General features: G+C 63.4%; 1 protein-coding gene across 1 annotated transcript in view; it reads right to left on the bottom strand.

Moving 5' to 3' along the window:
- Positions 1 to 1471: 1471 nt before the first annotated feature.
- TOLLIP (toll interacting protein) overlaps positions 1472 to 19811 on the bottom strand; it is a 30972-nt gene continuing 12632 nt past the window's right edge. The window contains exons 2-6 of the mRNA XM_066252400.1: positions 15696 to 15845; positions 10240 to 10422; positions 9285 to 9437; positions 8379 to 8469; positions 1472 to 3977 (exon numbers count right to left, since the gene is read on the bottom strand). Coding sequence (XP_066108497.1) covers positions 3763 to 3977; positions 8379 to 8469; positions 9285 to 9437; positions 10240 to 10422; positions 15696 to 15845 — 792 coding nt within the window. The 3' untranslated portion in view covers positions 1472 to 3762. The remainder of the gene's footprint in view (positions 3978 to 8378; positions 8470 to 9284; positions 9438 to 10239; positions 10423 to 15695; positions 15846 to 19811) is intronic.

Below are 19811 nucleotides of genomic sequence, written 5' to 3'. Positions count from 1 at the left end.
AGACCCACAACTGCTGGCTGACAAGGTCACAGCAGAAGAAGATCAAAAACTGCTGATTGACAAAGTCACAGCAGAGAAGACCAATGGCTGCGGGGTGACAAAGTCACTGCAGTGAAGACCAATGGCTTCACCACAAAGTCACCACAAGACAAAGTCACCACAAAGGAAAGGCACAATGATACTTCCCCCTTTGACCTTTTTGAATTAATCTGGCCTTATATCCCCCATTTTCTGGGTGTGTGCTATTATTTGTAGCACAGGGATAATAGTACCGTGCTTTCCCTGTAGATTTGTAGTAATTTCTTTGGAAATGAGACAGAAGGTGTAAGTTCCACAGAAAAGCCTGTAAGCCCCTTGAACTGGGCTCACAAACATTAGAGGCTGGCCATGATATCCCTCATAAAGGGTTAAGTTTGTAGAATTTCTTCTTATTAATCATGTTAGAAAGAATAAAGTTAGAACTTAACTAGTGTATGAATATAGTAAATGAATAAAGTTTAACTAGACATTAGAATCTTAGGTAAAGTGTAGTGGAGTGGCCTGTTGCGTGGCCTGGATAGGAGTGCAGCTGGCTAGTAAAGAATGTTTTGTTAAAAGACTTGTTTTGTCACTGAAGGCAGTTGCTGGGCTTTTCTCAGTAAAACATTCTCATGAGATTTTTGTATTTGCCAAGAATAAGGAGAGGAATGTGGTGGGATTCATAGCAGCAGTAGCAACTAATGCCTTCTGATATTGTGTTGCTGCTAGCTATCTTGCAGATGCGCTCTATATATCTTTGGGTGAAAGTTACTCTTGATACTATGTCAGTTTCTTAAATAGCAAGCCTTTTGTAGTCTCGTGGGAAAAGAATTAGGACACTGCATGAACTCAAGGCTATTTGCCTGAGCAAGCGGTGGTCCTTTGCTAGCCCTTGATGATTTCGTCTGCTATCTCTTTCTGCGCCCTCGACTCACAACAACAGTAATATAGTTATTAATTAGTACTAATCTTTTAGAATTTTGTACCAATATTGCTATTACTATTCAAGTTATTGTATAACTGTACTTTGAATAACTTACCACCTGATTTGTAGTTTATAGATATGAATTAACTGTTATCTGAAAATATGTAACCACAGTGAAACTAGAACAATGATGTATTCAAAATACCATGTGATTGTAACTTAGTGTGTGTGCATAAAAAGGAAGCTAGACTAGCATTTAGGGGAGATGCCTGGCAATAAATGCTAACCAGAGAATAAAGAATTTGGCTCTCTCACTCCATTTTCGCAGATGCCGTCTCTTCCTGTGGGACCCCTGGATCCCCCCCGGGGCTGGACCCCGGCACACTCAGCCTGATGTTCTGAGCCCAGCCGCCCGCCCAACCTCCACCCCTCGGCCTGCGACTGTCCATCACGGTGGGTCTGTGCTGATTCTGTCCCCAGCCCTGCTGCTAGGAGCCGAGTCACAAACACTCGGGAACACAAATGGTGCGCTTTCCCTGAAGGACTTTAATTCTCTATTTTTATATAGATCATTTATTAAATTAGAAGGCTGAAAAGTAAAAATATATTTTACAATCGAAGAAAACTCTGGACTCTGGGCCTCGGGAGAACAGCCAGGGACAGGGGGCTGACGCACTGCCGCCACGGGGGGGGGGGGCGGAGGGGCACGGGGTGGGGGGGCGCAGAAGCAGGGGGGCGGGAAGGGCCCCAGAGACTGCCGGCACCTCTCTCCACCACACAGACTAGGGCCCAAGGCCCCTCTGTGCAGCGGGGGAAGGAGCCCCTGCCGAGGGGGGGCCGAGGGCCCTGCAGAGGGACCCCTCCCGTGGGAGCAGGCCGCCCCACGGAGCTCAGGCGTGGACACAGGAGAGCATGGGGGGAACAGCCGGACATGGAGGATGAGTCTGCTGTGACCCACAGGGGCCTTGTGAACAGTGGTCGTGAAAACGAGAGCAGAGTGCAAGCGTGCATCACCCCGAGTAGCCGCCCTGCACACGGACAAGCACACAGGCAGGCACGGTGCTGCGTGCCCTGGGCCGAGCTCGCTCAGGCGCCGCTGACACGGGAGCTGCGGGCAAACCTAACCCTCTCGTCTGCTGACGTCGCTGCACAGGCACCAGACCCGCTGGCCGCAGACGGGACTGTGGGCACCGCCCCCTCCGGGAACAGCCCCGATGGCAGCAGAGCCACCGCCCCCTCCGGGAACGGCCCCGATGGCAGCAGAGCCACCGCCCCCTCCGGGACGGCCCCGATGGCAGCAGAGCCACCGCCCCCTCCGGGAACGGCCCCGATGGCAGCAGAGCCACCGCCCCCTCCGGGAACGGCCCCGATGGCAGCAGAGCCGTGTCCTCGAGAGGACGCTCAGCCTGCATGTGCGGAGGGGGATGGTGACACCCCACTCTCACTTCCTCCCATGAACGCTTCAGATGTCCCTTCTCGGGACCAGAACTGACGCCCTATTGGGCAGATCTTCCGTCTAAAGGCTGCAGCTCAACACCCACGGGCCCACGAGCACGGGAGGACGCCCACGAGCTCAACACCCACGGGCCCACGAGCACGGGAGGACGCCCACGAGCTCAACACCCACGGGCCCACGAGCACGGGAGGACGCCCACGAGCTCAACACCCACGGGCCCACGAGCACGGGAGGACGCCCACGAGCTCAACACCCACGGGCCCACGAGCTCAGTGTACGCGTGGTCTGAGGAGCACCCCTCTGAGAACATTCTCAGGTTTCTCTGGGTGTCGTCCAGCCTGTCCCGTGTCTGTGGCCAGAGCCCGGGCCACCGTGCAGCCCACACTGTGCTCGCACTGCCAGCTCCTGGGAGACGCCAGTGCCGACCGGCAGACTGCAGTCCCCGTCCTAACCGCGTTCTCGGGACGTGCTCGTGCATACTGAAATCAGCGTCAGTAGTAAGTCAACAGTTCCCAACACCCTTTAATTAGAAAAGTACTCTATCTATTACTTTTTATCCCCAATTTTAGGTTCTGGTGGAAGACTCAATCAAGGAGAGCAGCCACCCCTTGGAATGCCACCCACAAGCCGCACGGACACAGCAGGAAAGACGGAGGGATCATCGAGCTGGGACAGACCTACCCCGGCCGCCCACCCACCGCGGGCTGTGCGGGGCCGGCTGTGTCCACGCCCAGAGGCGGGCTGTCCGCGCTCAGGCTGGAATCTGGCCCAGGACCCGGGGAGCAGGCAGGCCCATGAAGGACACTGAGGGGGGATGTGAGCTTCCAGGACCCGGGGGAGCAGGCAGGCCCATGAAGGACACTGAGGGGGGATGTGAGCTTCCAGGACCCGGGGAGCAGGCAGGCCCATGAAGGACACTGAGGGGGGGATGTGAGCTTTCAGATTGCAAATGGTAAGTGACACCGAAGCAGCTGCTATGGAGACGCGCCCTAAGTGAGCGTGCCTGAGCCAGGAGCCGCAGGACCAGTGCCCACCTCTCAGGCCCGGCCCGCCCAGCAGGCTGCCGGGGGCAGTGGGGCGGGACACTCGTGGCACTGTACCCCACGTCCCGGGCAGGGAAGAGGACTGCGCACACGTGCTGCTCACCTCCCTGTGGGCGAGGAGGGGCCGCCCAGCCACCCGCAGAGTCGAGCGCGGCCGCGGAACCACCGCACATGCATCCCGGCGGGCGTGGACGGCGGCGTGGACGCTGGAGGAAGGGACTACGAGGCTCTCTCACAGGATCGCGTTGGGACAGTGCTCCCGGGAGCCCTGGGTTGGCGAGTCTGAGGGGCTGGAGGCACGCAGCAGCGAGGGGCACGGCCTAGGACTCCTCGCCCATCTGCAGCAGGGAGTTGACGGCTGCGTCCTTGTTGCCCCTCTGGGCCTCCAGCACGGAGCGGATCACCTCCTGGTCCACGCTGGGGAACATCTCCTGGATGGCCCGCAGGTCCTCCTCGCTGCAGCGGGGCGGGGCGCTCACGGCTGCCGGGGGCAAGGCTACGGGCACCATGCCCGGGCCGCACACAGCGGGCACACCTGCAACACAAGACGGCGTTTAGGGAGGTGGTGACGGCAGGGAGGAGGCCGCCTCTGGCCGGGAAGCCACCCCACATGCAGCTGACCTCATCGGGCGGGCCTGAGCCTCATAAGCACCGACCAGCAGGGCAGCTGAGCAACAAGACCCAGACCCCAGGACACACAGGAGAGGAACGAAGGGGCCCCTCCGCGTGTGGCCCCTGACGCTCACCCTCACCACGCCCTCGCCACACCACGCCCTCAACCACACCCTCACCCTCACCACGCCCTCGCCCATACCACGCCCTCAACCACACCCTCACCCTCACCACGCCCTCGCCCTCACCACGCCCTCAACCACACCCTCACCCTCACCATGCCCTCACCCACACCACGCCCTCAACCACACCCTCACCCTCACCACGCCCTCACCCTCACCACACCCTCGCCCTCACGAAGCCCTCATGACGCCCTCACCTCGCCCTCGGCCTCACCATGCTTTCGATCGCCCTCACTACATGCTTGCCCTCGCCTCGTTCTGCCCTCACCACACCCTCGCCCTCACCTCACCTCGCCCTCACCATGCCCTCACCCTCGCCCTCGCCCTCACCTATGTCCTCACCACATGCTCACCCTCGCCCTCACCACGCCCTCACCCTCGCCCTCACCCATGCCCTCACCACGCCCTTGCCCTCAGCACACCCTCACCTCACCCTCACTACGCCCTTACCTCACCCTCACTATGCCCTCACCTCATCCATGCCCTCACCTCGCCCTCGCCCTCAGCACACCCTCACTACGCCCTCACCTCACCCTCGCCCTCACCCATGCCCTCACCTCGCCCTCGCCCTCAGCACACCCTCACTACGCCCTCACCTCACCCTCGTCCTGCCCTCAGCACACACAGCTTGTTTCCCAGTGGGGAGAGGGCAGGCGCTCACACCACCTGAGAACGAGAACGCCGGGGCTGAACCCACAGGGGTGCTCACTGCCCAAAGCACACGAGTCCCTTCATCTGAGAACTGAAGGGCAGCCGAGAGGTCCTGCTTGCCTCCCGAGGGTGTGAGACTCTGTCCCCCGTCTTATATCCCAGAGAGACGCCCCCAGTGCAGCGTGTGGAGCACAGCCGTGCCCTGACGAGGCGAGCGCAGGCACCGGGGGGCTACACACACAGGTTCAGAACACACCCCACACGCTAACGACAGGCGAGCCGCAGAGGCTCAGGGGGACTGGGGGCAGGTGGCTCTGTGGCCACTCCTCACACCACCCTGGTCCCAACCCCTCTGCTGGAAGTGACGACAGCCTGAGGCCGCCCCTGAGGAGCCGGGTCTCCTGGGGACAAACGCAGTGTCTGTGCTGCGGGAGGTTCTTAGTCTCTAAGAGCCCGGCACACCTGGTCACACGAGGGTCATCTGGGAAGAGGGCAGACTCGTGGTGCAATGGACAGTGTCAACCTGGAACGCTGAAGCTTGCCTGGTCAAGGCACATACAAGTACCTAACTACAAGTGGATGCTTCCCACTCCTCCCCCCTTCTCTCTCTCTCCTCTCTCTAAAATCAATAAATACAATCTTTAAAAAAAAATGTCCTGTTTGTTGTGAAAGCCGTCTGAGAAACGTGACAATGGCACTGCTGGACGTGACCTTTACTTTGACTTGCAAGTGTGGTTCACACCACTCTACCACACTGCCTCTCCCTAGACCTCGCTCAGAGCAGCGCCTCGGGCGGGACCAGGCAAACACCCTGGCAGGCGGGGTGGGGTGGGGGGGGGGCTTTGCTCTCAATTGCTGAAAGGCATCAGCATTGCCAATCCTCACCCACAGACCCTGGGTGGACAGCAGAGACATGCCCGGAGGGGGCTGACTGCAGGGTGATGGCCTGTGCTCTCCCACAGGGGAGAGCACGCGGGGCAGCAGGCAGAGCCGCAGGCTGCGGGGGGCACGCAGGAGAGGAGACGGAGGGCCAGCGAGGGGCAGCAGGCAGAGCCGCAGGCTGCGGGGGGCACGCAGGAGAGGAGACGGAGGGCCAGCGAGGGGCAGCAGGCAGAGCCGCAGGCTGCGGGGGGCACGCAGGAGAGGAGACGGAGGGCCAGCGAGGGGCAGCAGGCAGAGGCTCAGAGGGCACCGGAGCGCTGGGCCCACCGTGACGGCTGTGTGGGCCTCACAGAGAACGAGACCACAGTGGGGTGAGGCACGGGCACCCAGTGGTCTCTCCTCCCCTGTGTCACTTCTCTGTCAGAACAGGACTTCCAAAACTGACAGTGGATATAAAAGGAGAGAGTCTCCGGTTATAAATCTACCCTTTCTTATAATTAAAGGCGTTCACATAGAGAATTAAGGGTGGAAACCACAGAGACACGCTGTGTAGTTCACCTCTTTCTTGCAAAGCCGGCTTCCCCTATTCCTGGTCGGCACACTGCGGCTCGTGAGCCACATGCGGTTCTTTGGCACCTTGAGTGTGGCTCTTCCACAAAATACCACGTGTGGGCGCTACCTCGATAAGGAATGTACCTACCTATATAGTTTAAGTTTAAAAAATTTGGCTCTCAAAAGAAATTTCAGTTGTTGTACTGTTGAAATTTGGCCCTGTTGACTAGTTTGCCGACCACTGTGGCTAACCAAACACGATGGTGCTGGAAACCACGCAGGCAGACTGTCCCTCAACAGAGTGTGAGGCTCTGACCTGGCTCTTCCCTTCAAGGGAAGCGGGGTCTTTGCAGACGGGACCAGGGAGGAGGACATCACCTAGTTCCCACGGAGGAGCCATGGGGAAAGGGCACAGGGACACGAGGGCTGTGGACACCAGCCCAGCCGCACCTGGGCCACCAGAGGCTGGGGAGCAGGAGGGCTGTGGACACCAGCCCAGCCGCACCTGGGCCACCAGAGGCTGGGGAGCAGGAGGGACCCCCCACGGCCCGCACTCCCACTGTGGACTCTGGCCTCCAGCGGAGCAGCAGGGAGCCCTGCTGTTCTGGCCCCGCCGGGCACCGCCCCTTGGTGTCCTCCGGCTGCCCGTTCTCTTCAGACCTCCCACTCAGCACAGTGCAAGGACCAGCGTCACGCAGGCACCCAGATGAGCTCCCGGGCGGGCACCACCGAGACCCAGGGGCTTGGCTGACCGCTCACACTAGGCCCTGCGCCCCCAGCCACTGCGCTGCAGGCCGCCCCTCCCGCTGGGCTCCTCTCAGTTCCCGCTCCTCTGCTGACGTTCCCTCTCGTCACGTAGGACAGTCTCCTCTAATGCCTGTAACGTGGGACAGCTGCTTTCCAGTTGTGGTCACCTTGGTCCCTTTCTGTGGACCGGCTCTGTTCTGATCACAGGCCACAGTCTAGTTTCTTTGCCAGGCGGTGCCCTCGGGAAACTGCAGGACCTTGTGCCAGGGCAGTTTAACCCCAGGCACAATGCCCCGAGCCGCGTGGGAAGCTCCGGCTCGGGGTTCAGCCTCCCAGCTAGGGTCCCTGCCTCTCCCTGGCCAGGGCGGCCTGGGAAGGGCCCGGGGGATGGTGCTCCTAGCAGCCCAGCACCCACGCTGCACGAACCCTGACGCAGCCCTGAGCACGCGCAGAGCCAGGCCCCATGCTGCCACCTCCCTCCTCCAGCACCTCCCTCCTCCAGCACCTCCCTCCTCCAGCACCTCCCTCCTCCAGCACCTCCCTCCTCCAGCACCTCCCTCCTCCAGCACCTCCCTCCTCCAGCACCTCCCTCCTCCAGCACCTCCCTCCTCCAGCACCTCCCTCCTCCAGCACCTCCCTCCTCCAGCACCTCCCTGTGGAGCTGACCACTTCCACCACCCTGACGCTGGCCTTGGCCTCCTGGCTCAGTGGGCACCGGGCTCTGCTTGGCTCCAGGTTCCTGCACCCGGCAGAGACACGGGCTCACTCGTGCCCCTTCTCTCGGGTCATGGTCTTGCACTGTCTGCACCGACACCTGGACACAGCAGCTGCCACGCCGACTTTGCCAAGTTCCGTGTTGTTTGTGGCAGGAGGCTAGCTGAGTGCGGGCACGGCACAGCCAGCGTGGAGTGAACAGGCAGGACAAGGGTCTGGAATCGTGAGACAGAAACGCAGGCACGGCCTGACCGGCCGTCAGCTGCTCGGCGATGGAGGAGGGACCCACGGGGACGGGAGCACGCCGTCCACTGCGCCCGACACGAACACGGTCTTTTGTTAGGGAGCTCGTATCGGGAGATGTTTCCAGTTTACATCTCTATGTCTCCCTAAATTCCAGCCAACCTTATTGTGCCAACGGTTGGGGAAAAGCAAGTTTCGTCCCCTACACGTGCAGACAGCGTCCACCTGCAACGCCGGAGCCTCGCCTCTGGAAGGGGCTCACGCCACCTGCAGACCAGGCTCGGCGGCCAGGCCAGCCCACCCTCCGCCCACGTCGGACACCACCCAGGCACCAGCGGGAGGGGCGCACTCACCGGTGATGGGCACATAGCCGACACCCTGCTGGTACACAGTGGGCATGAGGACCACGGGCTGTGGCGGCATCACCATGGCAGCCGGCAGCGACTGAAACGCAGAAGACCAGGGTCACAGAGGAACGAGGCACAGGACACCGCGCTTCCTGTCTCACCAGACACTTCGGGACAGACGGACGGCCCGGGGCCTGGAGCCCAGGGGCTGACCCTGCGTGCGTGGGCGCCGTCGTCTTCGCTCACCCGCCCTCACAGCACCCAGCACCTCTGAGGCCACGAGGTTGAGTGACGCGGGCTAAAATGTCACACGGCCAACAGGATCATGGCACCCGAGTGTCTGGACTCGCCCCCCTCCAGTGTGTCAGGGGCTCCGTGTTCCCGTCCGGCCTCTGGTGAGGGCCCAGGAAACCTGCACGAGTGAGGTCCCACTGACACCCACAGGGGCTTTAGAGCAGCCACAAGAACGGGGTGGGGGGCTGCACAGAACTCGGAAACAGGTGACTGTGGAGCTGCGACCAGCCTCTCCTGGCCTGTGTGCTGGAGCTCCCACAGGAAAGGCTACAGTGACAATACACCACCCCGGTGACACAGAGACGATGGCGGGGGCCCAGGTTCCTAGACTCCGAGCCCTGCCCTGCCCCCACAGCGCCCCCTGCCCGCCCAGGGGCCCTCGCTGCCCTGTGCCCTCGGGGGGTCCCAACACTGCCCTGCTGCACAGAAGGGCACCAGCATAAGGGGGCTGCACTCCAGCAGATGGCGTGACCCTGTGACTCGTGACACGGCCACCACACAACGCTGCTGCTGCAACAGTCTGGGGGGGGGGGCTCTTCTGGGGCCACGCCCAGGACCCTCAGACACAAGGGCCTCGCTGAGCCGGCAGGAGAGCCTGCCCTGGCCCCCGGCACTCACCGAGAAGGACAGGACCAGGTTGATCATGCCCTCCTTGTCATCCCCCTGCCGCCCGCTCAGGCAGTGCCACTTGTCCTCCACGGTGCCCTGCCTCAGGGCCTCGGAGATGGTGATGTGGGTCCAGGCGATGCGGTCGTCCATGGAGAAGGCCCGCTGTGGGGCCACAGGGAGAACCAGGGCTGAGAGCCTGGCCGGCCTCTCTGAGCGCTGTTCCTGCCCCCAGACGCCTCCTGCCCCCACCCCTGGGTCGGGCTCCGTGGCGCTGGCTGTCCTCTGTCCTCAGCCCCGCAGTGTGTCCAGACTCCAGCTACCTGGAGACCCCGGTCCATCCTCCCAGCCTCGTGGCCCCGACACGTCCCAGAGCCCGGGGGGCACGGGAGGAGAGGAGGTGCCCTCTCAGCTAACCACCCCTCAAAGGGACTATGGGCAGAGGGAGGGCAGGGGCAGAAGTGCAGGGACACTGGGGCCACTGTCCTGCCTTGCTGTCCGTCCTCACCCCTCCGAGTGCTGCCATGCTGGACACCGGGCCCCAGGAGGGACAAGGTGCTCCCCAGGGGCGCAGAGACCCAGGCTGAGGAGCCGCTGCACCCTGTGACCCCCAGGGACACGGGGGGGGGCCATCTGCAACTCGCACCGTAATAACCCAGTCCCACCATCCCCAGGACGACCGCTCTCCAGCCTGTTCCCAACAGCCGGCAGCCTCCGGGGGCCTGCGCCCCGGGAACCACGGCAGCACTCCGTGCGCGCCGGCAGCGGTGACGTGCGTACCTGGGCTGGGGCGCCCGAGGCCTGCGACTCCGGGGACGGCCTTGCTGAGACCAGCGGGCTGACCAGCATGGCGTGTGCGGCCCCCACCTCTGCTGGGCTCCAGGACCCGTCCAGCACCACCACGCTGGTGTCCAGGCGTGCTCAGAGCCCCCAGCAGGCAGTGTGGGTGGGACAGGGCCGCCCTCACCTCATCAAAGATCTCCAGGTAGAAGGAGTCCACGCCCGGGGGCACGGTGCAGTGGATGACTTTGTTCCAGCGCGGGTTCTTGGCACCGTTGTGGGCTGTGGGCGTCTCGTACACGGCGTAGCCCAGGCGTATCCGGCAGTATGGGTCCATGCGGGTCATGCCGTAATTCTTTGCCAGCTTGGCCTGAAACGAACCCGATGTGAGACCAGCGAGGCCACCGCCGGAGAGGCAGCCAGGCTCCCCCAGGTCACCGCCCTCCAGCACATCCCTCCTGGCGTTTGCTCGGACCCGAGTCCAGCCTCTCACACCCAGGGGACATGGCCATGGCGTGCTCCTGGGCACGGGGCCAAGAGGAAGTCCCCACGAGAGCCCACAGTTCCGTGACAGAGAGTGGTGCTGGGCCGGCAGGCGTGAGACAACATGCAGGCCAGAGCGTGGTCCATCCTCTCCTCAGAAGAGGCCGTGGGGGGGAAGGCAGGCCGCCCAAGGAGCCAGGAGCCACGGAGAACAGGGCACGGAGGCTTGGGCACCCTTCCTGCCTGCACGATGGGGTTCCCAGTGGGCAGACACCTCCTTGGCGGAGCTGCACTTGCAGGGAGAGGGGACGTGACTGCTCATGGGACAGAGGACTGGGGCAGACAGGTCACTGCCAGCAAGGACGTGCTCCAGGCGGACAACAGGCCTAAGTGGACCACCCAGAACTTCACTTCTGAGACCCTGGCCTAGGCAAAAACAGTCCCTGGCAAAACACACGCTGCCTGCCCATCAACAGGAAGGATGCCTGCTCTCTCTCCCAGAGACGGAGGAGACAGCTCGAGAGGCTCTGCAGGTGTCACGTGTCTGGTCAGGAGCCTGCACCCAGGACAGTTCCCACAGCTCCCACACCTGCCAGTCAAACAACACAGGAGGTCTGCAGGAGGGGCCCGGGCCAAACGCACAGGGAAGACGCTCCTGCTCCGGGCCCGGGAGGGCAGCTCGCACTCCAGTGGCCCCGCCAGGACACTCCCGGACGGCTGACCCCACCCACCCGAGCAAAGCAGGGGCTGCCAGTCCCGGGCCGCCAGGCAGGAAGCCCAGAGCGCCGAGGGCAGCCCACCCACCGTCCTGTGACCCAGGACCCTTTCCCAGGCCCTGCCGACTGTGGCAACAAGCGGCCAACAGAGCCCCTCGCCGGCACTGCCATGGGGGGCAGCCCTGTGCTCCCAGGGGGCGGGGCAAGGACCACCACCTCCAGTGAGTCCCTGCGGCGGGGAAGGCAGGGTGAGCTCTGGGCCTGTCCACGCCTCATCAGCAGAGACCTCTAAGTCGAAGCCACCGTGCGGCTGGGGGCGGGGCCGACTGCGGCCCACACAGGGCATGATTCTTGGTGTTGGGGAGTCTGTCAGGGCTCAGTGAGTGCACCCTAATTCAGACAGGTGTCGTTAATGTATGTACGTTACACTCATAAGGTCGATAAAAAAACAAAACAGAAAACAAGCCCCTAGCCTCTGCACGGCCCTTTCCAGCTGCGCAGTCCCTTCTCGGACCCGGGAAGACCCTGCAGACGCCTCGCCTTGTCTGTCACCCCAACAGCACCAGAGCTGGGCCGAGGGCGCGGCCAGCGCCCCCCTGGGACGCCCAACACAGGCACAGGCCTCCAGTTGCACTGCGGCCCTCCTCCCAAGTCCCGCCTCTAAAGCACCTCAGCCCCCAGACCCGGCCGGGCCGGCTCCTCTCGTGGCCTCCACTGGGGTCCACCCACCTCGCCCTGCAGGTGCCACAGGCCCTTGCACGCGGGGCGGAGACAGCCCCCGGCAGGCGCAGAGTGCAGGGGCTGCCCTCACCCACGCTCCTCCCAGCACGTCACCAAAAGAAGCCCCCAGAACTCAGGTCAGCACAGGGCCCTCCCAGTGGGCGAGATGCGGACCCTCCCGGAGGGCAGGCCCACTCGGTTCTCCCTGGCTCCTGCAGGGCTGGAGACGGACCCTTCCAGGGGGCCCGCCCTGCCGCCCTCCCCCTGCCGTGCCTCACCCAGAGGACCGGGCACCCCCTGACTTTACACTGTCCCGGTCTGTCTCAGGCCCCACCGCTGGCTCCCAGGGGCAGGGTCTGGCCTGTCTGACCCGCTGCCACTCCCGGCACAGGTGGGGTTCACACCGAGCAGTGCTTCTATCCACGGGGAGCCCTCAGTCTGGCAGAGCCTCTCCGGGACTCCATCGGTGCTGTGCTGGCACCTCCTTTGGTTAGGGCACCACAGGCCCCTCGAGGTACTCTGGGTGCGGGTCCAGAGCAGACGGTGAGCACCGCAGGGAGGGTCCCAGTGCACGTTCGTTGTGCTTACACCAGTGACGTCCACGAGCTGTGCAAAGGCATGTGTCTCAAAGACAGCGTCCACGCCTCAATTAAAAAATACTTTACTGCTGCCTGACCAGGTGGTGGCGCAGTGGATAGTGTTGACCTGGGACACTGAGGACCCAGATTCAAAACCCTGAGGTCACCAGCTTGAGCACAGGGTTGCCAGCTTGAGTATGGGATCACAGATACGACCCCAAGATAGTTGGCTTGAGCAAGGGGTCCCTTGTTCTGCTGTAGCCCCCCCAGTCAAGGCACATAGGAGAAGCAATCAATGAACAACTAAGGAGCTGCAGCTATGAATTAATGCTTCTCATCTCTCTCCCTTCCCGTCTCTTACTAAGAAAGTAAAATAAAATAATGCCTTAATCCTGAAAATGATAACCACACCGAGCCTTCAGCGAGTCCCCTTCCTGCTGGTGAGGGTCTGCTGGACTCCCACGCTGCCTCTGCCCGCCCAGGCCCCCAGCACACAGAGTCCTCGGCAGCCTGCCGTCCACCCCGTCTCTGTGTCGTCCGTTTCCTGTCTGGCTACACAGGGATATGGACTGCGTGCTGTCTCCTCTCGGCCACGGTGTGACCAGCCCTCTACGCCGAGACCTCTCATTCTTGGTCCTTAACCCTGACCTCTTCCTTGGGTGTCTGCATCTGCCCTGGAACGATGGAAATGTCTTCTGGAAGCTCCTGGGAGACACGCACTGGCCTCCAGACGGCTCTGAACACCCCACTGTCGTCAGCACCCCCTTGCGGGAGCAGCTCCTAAGACTGCAGACTCGGTCTCGCGTGCTCTGGGAAGCGGGCACAGAAACGTCTGACACCAGCAGGCCACCCGGGCCGGTCTGCCTTCTGCTCCTGCCTGGCTAAGACTCGTTTATCTTGATCACACGCAGAACGGTGCAGACCAGCTCAGGGGGGCGCTGCGGCTCGGTGCAGGCCTGTCCACTCCCAGACCAGCTCAGGGGGGCGCTGCGGCTCGGTGCAGGCCTGTCCACTCCCAGACCAGCTCAGGGGGGCGCTGCGGCTCGGTGCAGGCCTGTCCACTCCCAGACCAGCTCAGGGGGGCGCTGCGGCTCGGTGCAGGCCTGTCCACTCCCAGACCAGCTCAGGGGGGCGCTGCGGCTCGGTGCAGGCCTGTCCACTCCCAGACCAGCTCAGGGGGGCGCTGCGGCTCGGTGCAGGCCTGTCCACTCCCAGACCAGCTCAGGGGGGCGCTGCGGCTCGGTGCAGGCCTGTCCACTCCCAGACCAGCTCAGGGGGGCGCTGCGGCTCGGTGCAGGCCTGTCCACTCCCAGACCAGCTCAGGGGGGCGCTGCGGCTCGGTGCAGGCCTGTCCACTCCCAGACCAGCTCAGGGGGGCGCTGCGGCTCGGTGAAGGCCTGTCCACTCCCAGACCAGCTCAGGGGGGCGCTGCGGCTCGGTGCAGGCCTGTCCACTCCCAGACCAGCTCAGGGGGGCGCTGCGGCTCGGTGCAGGCCTGTCCACTCCCAGACCAGCTCAGGGGGGCGCTGCGGCTCGGTGCAGGCCTGTCCACTCCCAGACCAGCTCAGGGGGGCGCTGCGGCTCGGTGCAGGCCTGTCCACTCCCAGACCAGCTCAGGGGGGCGCTGCGGCTCCTCACCTTCGTTGCCCCTGCTCTGCAGGGTGGGCCCCCCATCGGTGTGGCTGCGGGCACACCTCCTCCCACTCACTCCCTCTGCACAGCGGATGGAACACCTCTACGTGGTCTTGTCCTGCTGGTCCTCATACTCACTGGGCACGACTACATGCTGGGAGGAATGGACAGATGGACAGACAGACAGGTGTCTGTGCCCCCACAGCCCCATGCAGCAGGCCCACAGCACACACAGCGCGTAGTCAGACAGCATGGCCACCTGGGGGGTGAGTGGGGACACCGGAGCCCCTGAGGAGGTGGGGGAGTCAGTGAACCTGGGGAGGAGGAGGGCCAGGGACGGGGATGGGGATGGGAGGAAGCGGTCAGGTCTGTCGACTGCACGCTGACCACCCAAAGGGCTGGCGCTGGGGCCTGGACCACAGAGGGTCAGGGGAAGTCCAGGGCAGGGCCCGAGCCCCTAGGACAGCGGTGCTGTGACCCACGGAGGGAGGGAGGGAGCAGCAGCTGTGGGGGCTGCAGGGGAGGGTGTCGCTCAAGCCACCTCACGCTACAAACACCCGCTGCACACCCAGGGAGGGCCCGGGGCGGGCAGGCTGCACGAGGCTGCCACGGAGCTGAGCAGTCGGCTTGGCCAGGAGCTGCTTGCCCTGGCGTGTGGGCAGGGAGGCGAGGGCTGGCTGAGTCTGGGCTGCATGTCACTCATGGGCCCAGGACCGGGCACAGCCTCTGTGAGCCATGGGGAGGAGCTTAGTCACAAAGGAAGTGGCAAGTCATGGGCGACACCATCAGAAGGCCGAGTACTGACCTGGGACGTCTCTGAGCATGGGACCCGCCCACAGGGGCCCGGGGAGCCAAGAGCAGCTGCCCTGCAGCCCCCGAGCCGCGGGAGGCAGTGCAGGCCTGAGTCTGCGCTGCACGAGGATGCTGGGGGGGAAGGTAGGCGCCCCTTTCTCCCTTAGAAGCCTGTGTCTGGGCGGGGCGAAGCTGTGGCTGCGACCATCAGAACAGGAGAGCACTGAGTGTCTGAAGCTGCTGGCACGGGAACAGACCCGTCCCTACGTCTGCACATCTACACCCTGTGCAACCTGGTGACTCCCCCTCGTCACGCTTTACAGGGTTTGGGGACAAACCACTTTCCCTCTTGCCCACAGACCAGGGTCTGCCTGCCATGCCTGGGCCGTCAGCAGGGGCTCCTGGCACACAGACCAGAGCCAGATGGCAGAGCCACACACGCTGGCCCACTGTGTGCCCTCGCTTGGACAGCAGTGTGCTTCCGCCGCCAGCTACCCTAGGTCAGCAGAGAGCTCTGCTTGAGCATGTGCCGCAAGCGCTCATGACTGACTCATTAAGTGTTTGGGGCAGAACGCCGGGCATCCATCAGTACTTTTCACACATGCTTGTTCACCAGGTATCTGTTTTAGGTAAAACTGGAAACAGAGCAAGTTCCACTTGTCGACACAAAGCCCAGGTCCCCTCAGGCTCACCCCCTCCACCGCCCAGGCCCACACTCCCACCTGCACCACGGTGATGTTGAGGCGGTCCACCGTGCCCACCGCCCCTCCGTACTGCAGCTGATGGGCCGCCTGTGCGTCCAGCTGCACCTGCTGCTGCTGCTGCGTGGGCGTGATGCGGAGGAAGTCGTGCGGGAGCTCGCCGATGTACACCTGCGGCCGGAGAGGACAGGTTAGCGGGGCCAAGGCGGGCGGGACAGGACTGGACCCCCGGCATTTCTAGTCACCCAACACCAGGCTGCACTGCGTCTATCTCTTCACCTGCTCAAGGAGCAGCCACCAGGGTCGGGCGTCCAGCCTCCGTCCCCTGACCACCAGACCGCCTGCCCTCAGCGAGCACCGGGACACATAGCAACGCTGTGAAGGCCGTGCTGCTGCCCCAGAAGTGCCCACTCCGACGGCCTGCCGGGAGCTGCCCCAGAAGTGCCCACTCCGACGGCCTGCCGGGTGCTGTCTCAGAAGTGCCCACTCAGACGGCCTGCCGGGAGCTGCCCCAGAAGTGCCCACTCCGACGGCCTGCCGGGAGCTGCCCCAGAAGTGCCCACTCCGACGGCCTGCCGGGAGCTGTCTCAGAAGTGCCCACTCAGACGGCCTGCCGGGAGCTGCCCCAGAAGTGCCCACTCCGACGGCCTGCCGGGTGCTGTCTCAGAAGTGCCCACTCAGACGGCCTGCCGGGAGCTGCCCCAGAAGTGCCCACTCCGACGGCCTGCCGGGTGCTGTCTCAGAAGTGCCCACTCAGACGGCCTGCCGGGTGCTGTCTCAGAAGTGCCCACTCCGACGGCCTGCCGGGAGCTGCCCCAGAAGTGCCCACTCAGACGGCCTGCCGGGAGCTGCCCCAGAAGTGCCCACTCAGACGGCCTGCCGGGAGCTGCCCCAGAAGTGCCCACTCAGACGGCCTGCCGGGAGCTGCCCCAGAAGTGCCCACTCAGACGGCCTGCCGGGAGCTGCCCCAGAAGTGCCCACTCAGACGGCCTGCCGGGTGCTGTCTCAGAAGTGCCCACTCCGACGGCCTGCCGGGAGCTGCCCCAGAAGTGCCCACTCAGACGGCCTGCCGGGAGCTGCCCCAGAAGTGCCCACTCAGACGGCCTGCCGGGAGCTGCCCCAGAAGTGCCCACTCAGACGGCCTGCCGGGAGCTGCCCCAGAAGTGCCCACTCAGACGGCCTGCCGGGAGCTGCCCCAGAAGTGCCCACTCAGACGGCCTGCCGGGTGCTGTCTCAGAAGTGCCCACTCAGACGGCCTGCCGGGAGCTGCCTCAGAAGTGCCCACTCAGACGGTCTGCCGGGTGCTGTCTCAGAAGTGCCCACACAGACGGCCTGCCGGGAGCTGTCTCAGAAGTGCCCACTCAGACGGTCTGCCGGGTGCTGTCTCAGAAGTGCCCACTCAGACGGCCTGCCGGGAGCTGTCTCAGAAGTGCCCACACAGACGGCCTGCCGGGTGCTGTCTCAGAAGTGCCCACTCAGACGGCCTGCCGGGTGCTGTCTCAGAAGTGCCCACTCAGACGGCCTGCCGGGAGCTGTCTCAGAAGTGCCCACTCAGACGGTCTGCCGGGTGCTGTCTCAGAAGTGCCCACTCAGACGGCCTGCCGGGAGCTGTCTCAGAAGTGCCCACACAGACGGCCTGCCGGGTGCTGTCTCAGAAGTGCCCACTCAGACGGCCTGCCGGGTGCTGTCTCAGAAGTGCCCACTCCGACGGCCTGCCGGGAGCTGTCTCAGAAGTGCCCACTCCGACGGCCTGCCGGGAGCTGTCTCAGGTTGCTCTGGGCGGCACACGCTCTCTGTCCACGTGTCCGTGACCCCTCCACACTGGGCCACTCTGACCACAAGTGAGGCCTGCCCACCGCACAGCACAGGTTCCCACGGATGCCAGGACAGGCCCTGGGCCGGGTCTGGGGCTGCTCTGCACCGACGCACTCCACACCCTCACCCAGCAGCTCAGACCAGAGAACGCCGTGAGACCAGAGAGAGCAGAGGGACAGTGACGAGAAGCCGCAGAGGCCTCGCCCTCTGCCCTCCCTGCCGCCTCTGTCCACCAGATGCCTGGCTGGGGAGAAGGCAGGGCCTGGCTCCCAGGCTGGCTGACACATCCAGGGACAAGCCGGGGGAGTGAACCCCAGGGAGACCCACAGGGCTCCCAGGGAACACATCTACCAGACGGTGGAGGAGACGAAAGCAAGAGCCAGGGGAGACGTGTGGTGGCCACCCTGGGGCAGGCAGCAGGGTGGAGAGGAGCAGGCGCAGGACAGCTGTGTCCCCGAGCCAGAGAGCAAGGCTGCCCAGCAAGGCGAGGCAGGCGAGGCAGAGGGCCGGGGCTCCGACAGCCGGGACACTGCTCTTTCTTTCGCAGGCAGGGTGTGCAGGGCCCGGAGGACCACAGAGTGAGAAATGCCTGGAGGGGCGGCCAGAGAAGCAGCTCAGCAGTAACTGCCCAGGGAGGGCGGGCCGGGGCCTGGCTGCAGTGGACAGCGGGGAGCCCCGCTGCAGGCCTGGACCCCACTATGGTGTCTGGCTCTCCTCAGCCTCCCCGAGGGCACAGCACAGCGACCCCTGGTGAGGGCCTTGAAGGGCTGTGTGCAGGAGATGCCCCGTGGAAAATCCCAGGTGACTGTCTGCTGCCACCAGGGTGCAGACGGCCAGATGCCTGCTGGGCCCCCACCTCCCAGGGCCGCACTGCTCAGGGGCTCACTGGCTCCAGGAGCACAGGGCCAGGTGCTGAGAGCAGCCCTTGCAGGGGCTCTGGCCGTGTTCCCCACAGAGCAGAAGCAGCATGCTACTGGGGCCCCCGAAGACCCTCTCAGACGGACACGCTGCCCGAGGTGTGCCAGCAGAAGTGCCACCCGCCGTCTCTGCCCGGAGCCCAGCCAGTGCGGCCAGCACCAGCACTCACACGCTGACCGGGCAGCAGGGCCTGGCCCGGGGCTGCCAGAGGGCTGCTCTCTCGGGAGCCTGGCAGCTGCCCTGCCCACGTACGTGCAGGTGCTGGCGGGTCCCAGGCTTTGTCCCGAGATGATGAGGCCCCTTCTTGGTGACCCCACATGTCCTGGGGGGGGACAGACAGTGCAGGTCACCAGGCCCAAGGGCAGGAAGCAGGTGGTGGAGTGCCTGCTCCCCAGGCGCTCACACCTCACACCTGGACCGCACCCCAGTGACTGGGACGGGTGCCCCTTGCCAACCACACGCAGGCCACACACAGGCTCCCCTGCAGGTGACATCGCCATCCCAATCTGCTTGCCACGAGCGTGACCGTGCAGACTCAGGCTGCCCGAGGGGAGGGGTCACATGCACAGGCCCAGGCACACTGCCGCTGAGGACCCCACAGGGAGCAGGGCAGCATCTGGGGACAGGGTGAGGGGTGCAGTGTGCACAGACGTGGGGTCAGGAGAGGCCTCTCTCTCCCCTTCGCTATTCCTACCTCCTGCCCCTCACGTCACCAGGACCCCCTGTGCTGTGGTCCCTCTCACTGTCCTGCCCTGGATTTTCATTAAAGAGACTACAGCCCCTTTTTAATGGGGAAAATAAGTTATATCCAAGACTCAACTGGTCTAGTGTTACTTTTCATTACGGGTGTAACTGCAGAATCATAAGCCTGAAGTGGGAGTTAACATCAATGAGCAGCGCAGACAGAACACGGGAGGGGGAGAGGGGAGACCCCCGCCCACACCACCACAGCAGGACAGCAAGGCCAGCACAGCAGTGACGGTCAGCACGGTCAGGGGAGGACACCACACCTCGTGGCCTTCTTCCCAACTGAGAGATGGTCAACAAAATCCTGGACCAGGGTCCTCAGACTGCCCAGGTCCAGAAACACAAGGGAAGTCTGAGAAATGGTTTCAGGCCTGGCGTAGGACCGCGAGGCAGTAAGGGACAGTGACGCACAAACAGGGACACCTGGGGAAGGCCTGCAGTCACGGTCAGGTACCCAGGTCAGGGTCTTCGTGTGACGGGCACACCACGGTGTGATGTTAACAACAGCTGAGAGGGCGTGGCGGCTCTTTGTACAACTGTTCCACAAATCTAAACTTACTCCAAAATCTAAAGTTGATTAGAGAGAATTTTAAACTTAAAAAGGAAAGGAAAGGGAGCTGTGCTTCTGGGCTGGGAGGGGCTAACCAGCGGTGCGGG

Source organism: Saccopteryx bilineata, chromosome 1 (genome assembly GCF_036850765.1).
Source record: "Saccopteryx bilineata isolate mSacBil1 chromosome 1, mSacBil1_pri_phased_curated, whole genome shotgun sequence".
In the NCBI taxonomy this organism is placed as follows: Eukaryota; Metazoa; Chordata; class Mammalia; order Chiroptera; family Emballonuridae; genus Saccopteryx; species Saccopteryx bilineata.
Note: the sequence above shows the minus strand (reverse complement) of the source record. Positions and strands in the feature narration are given on the sequence as shown.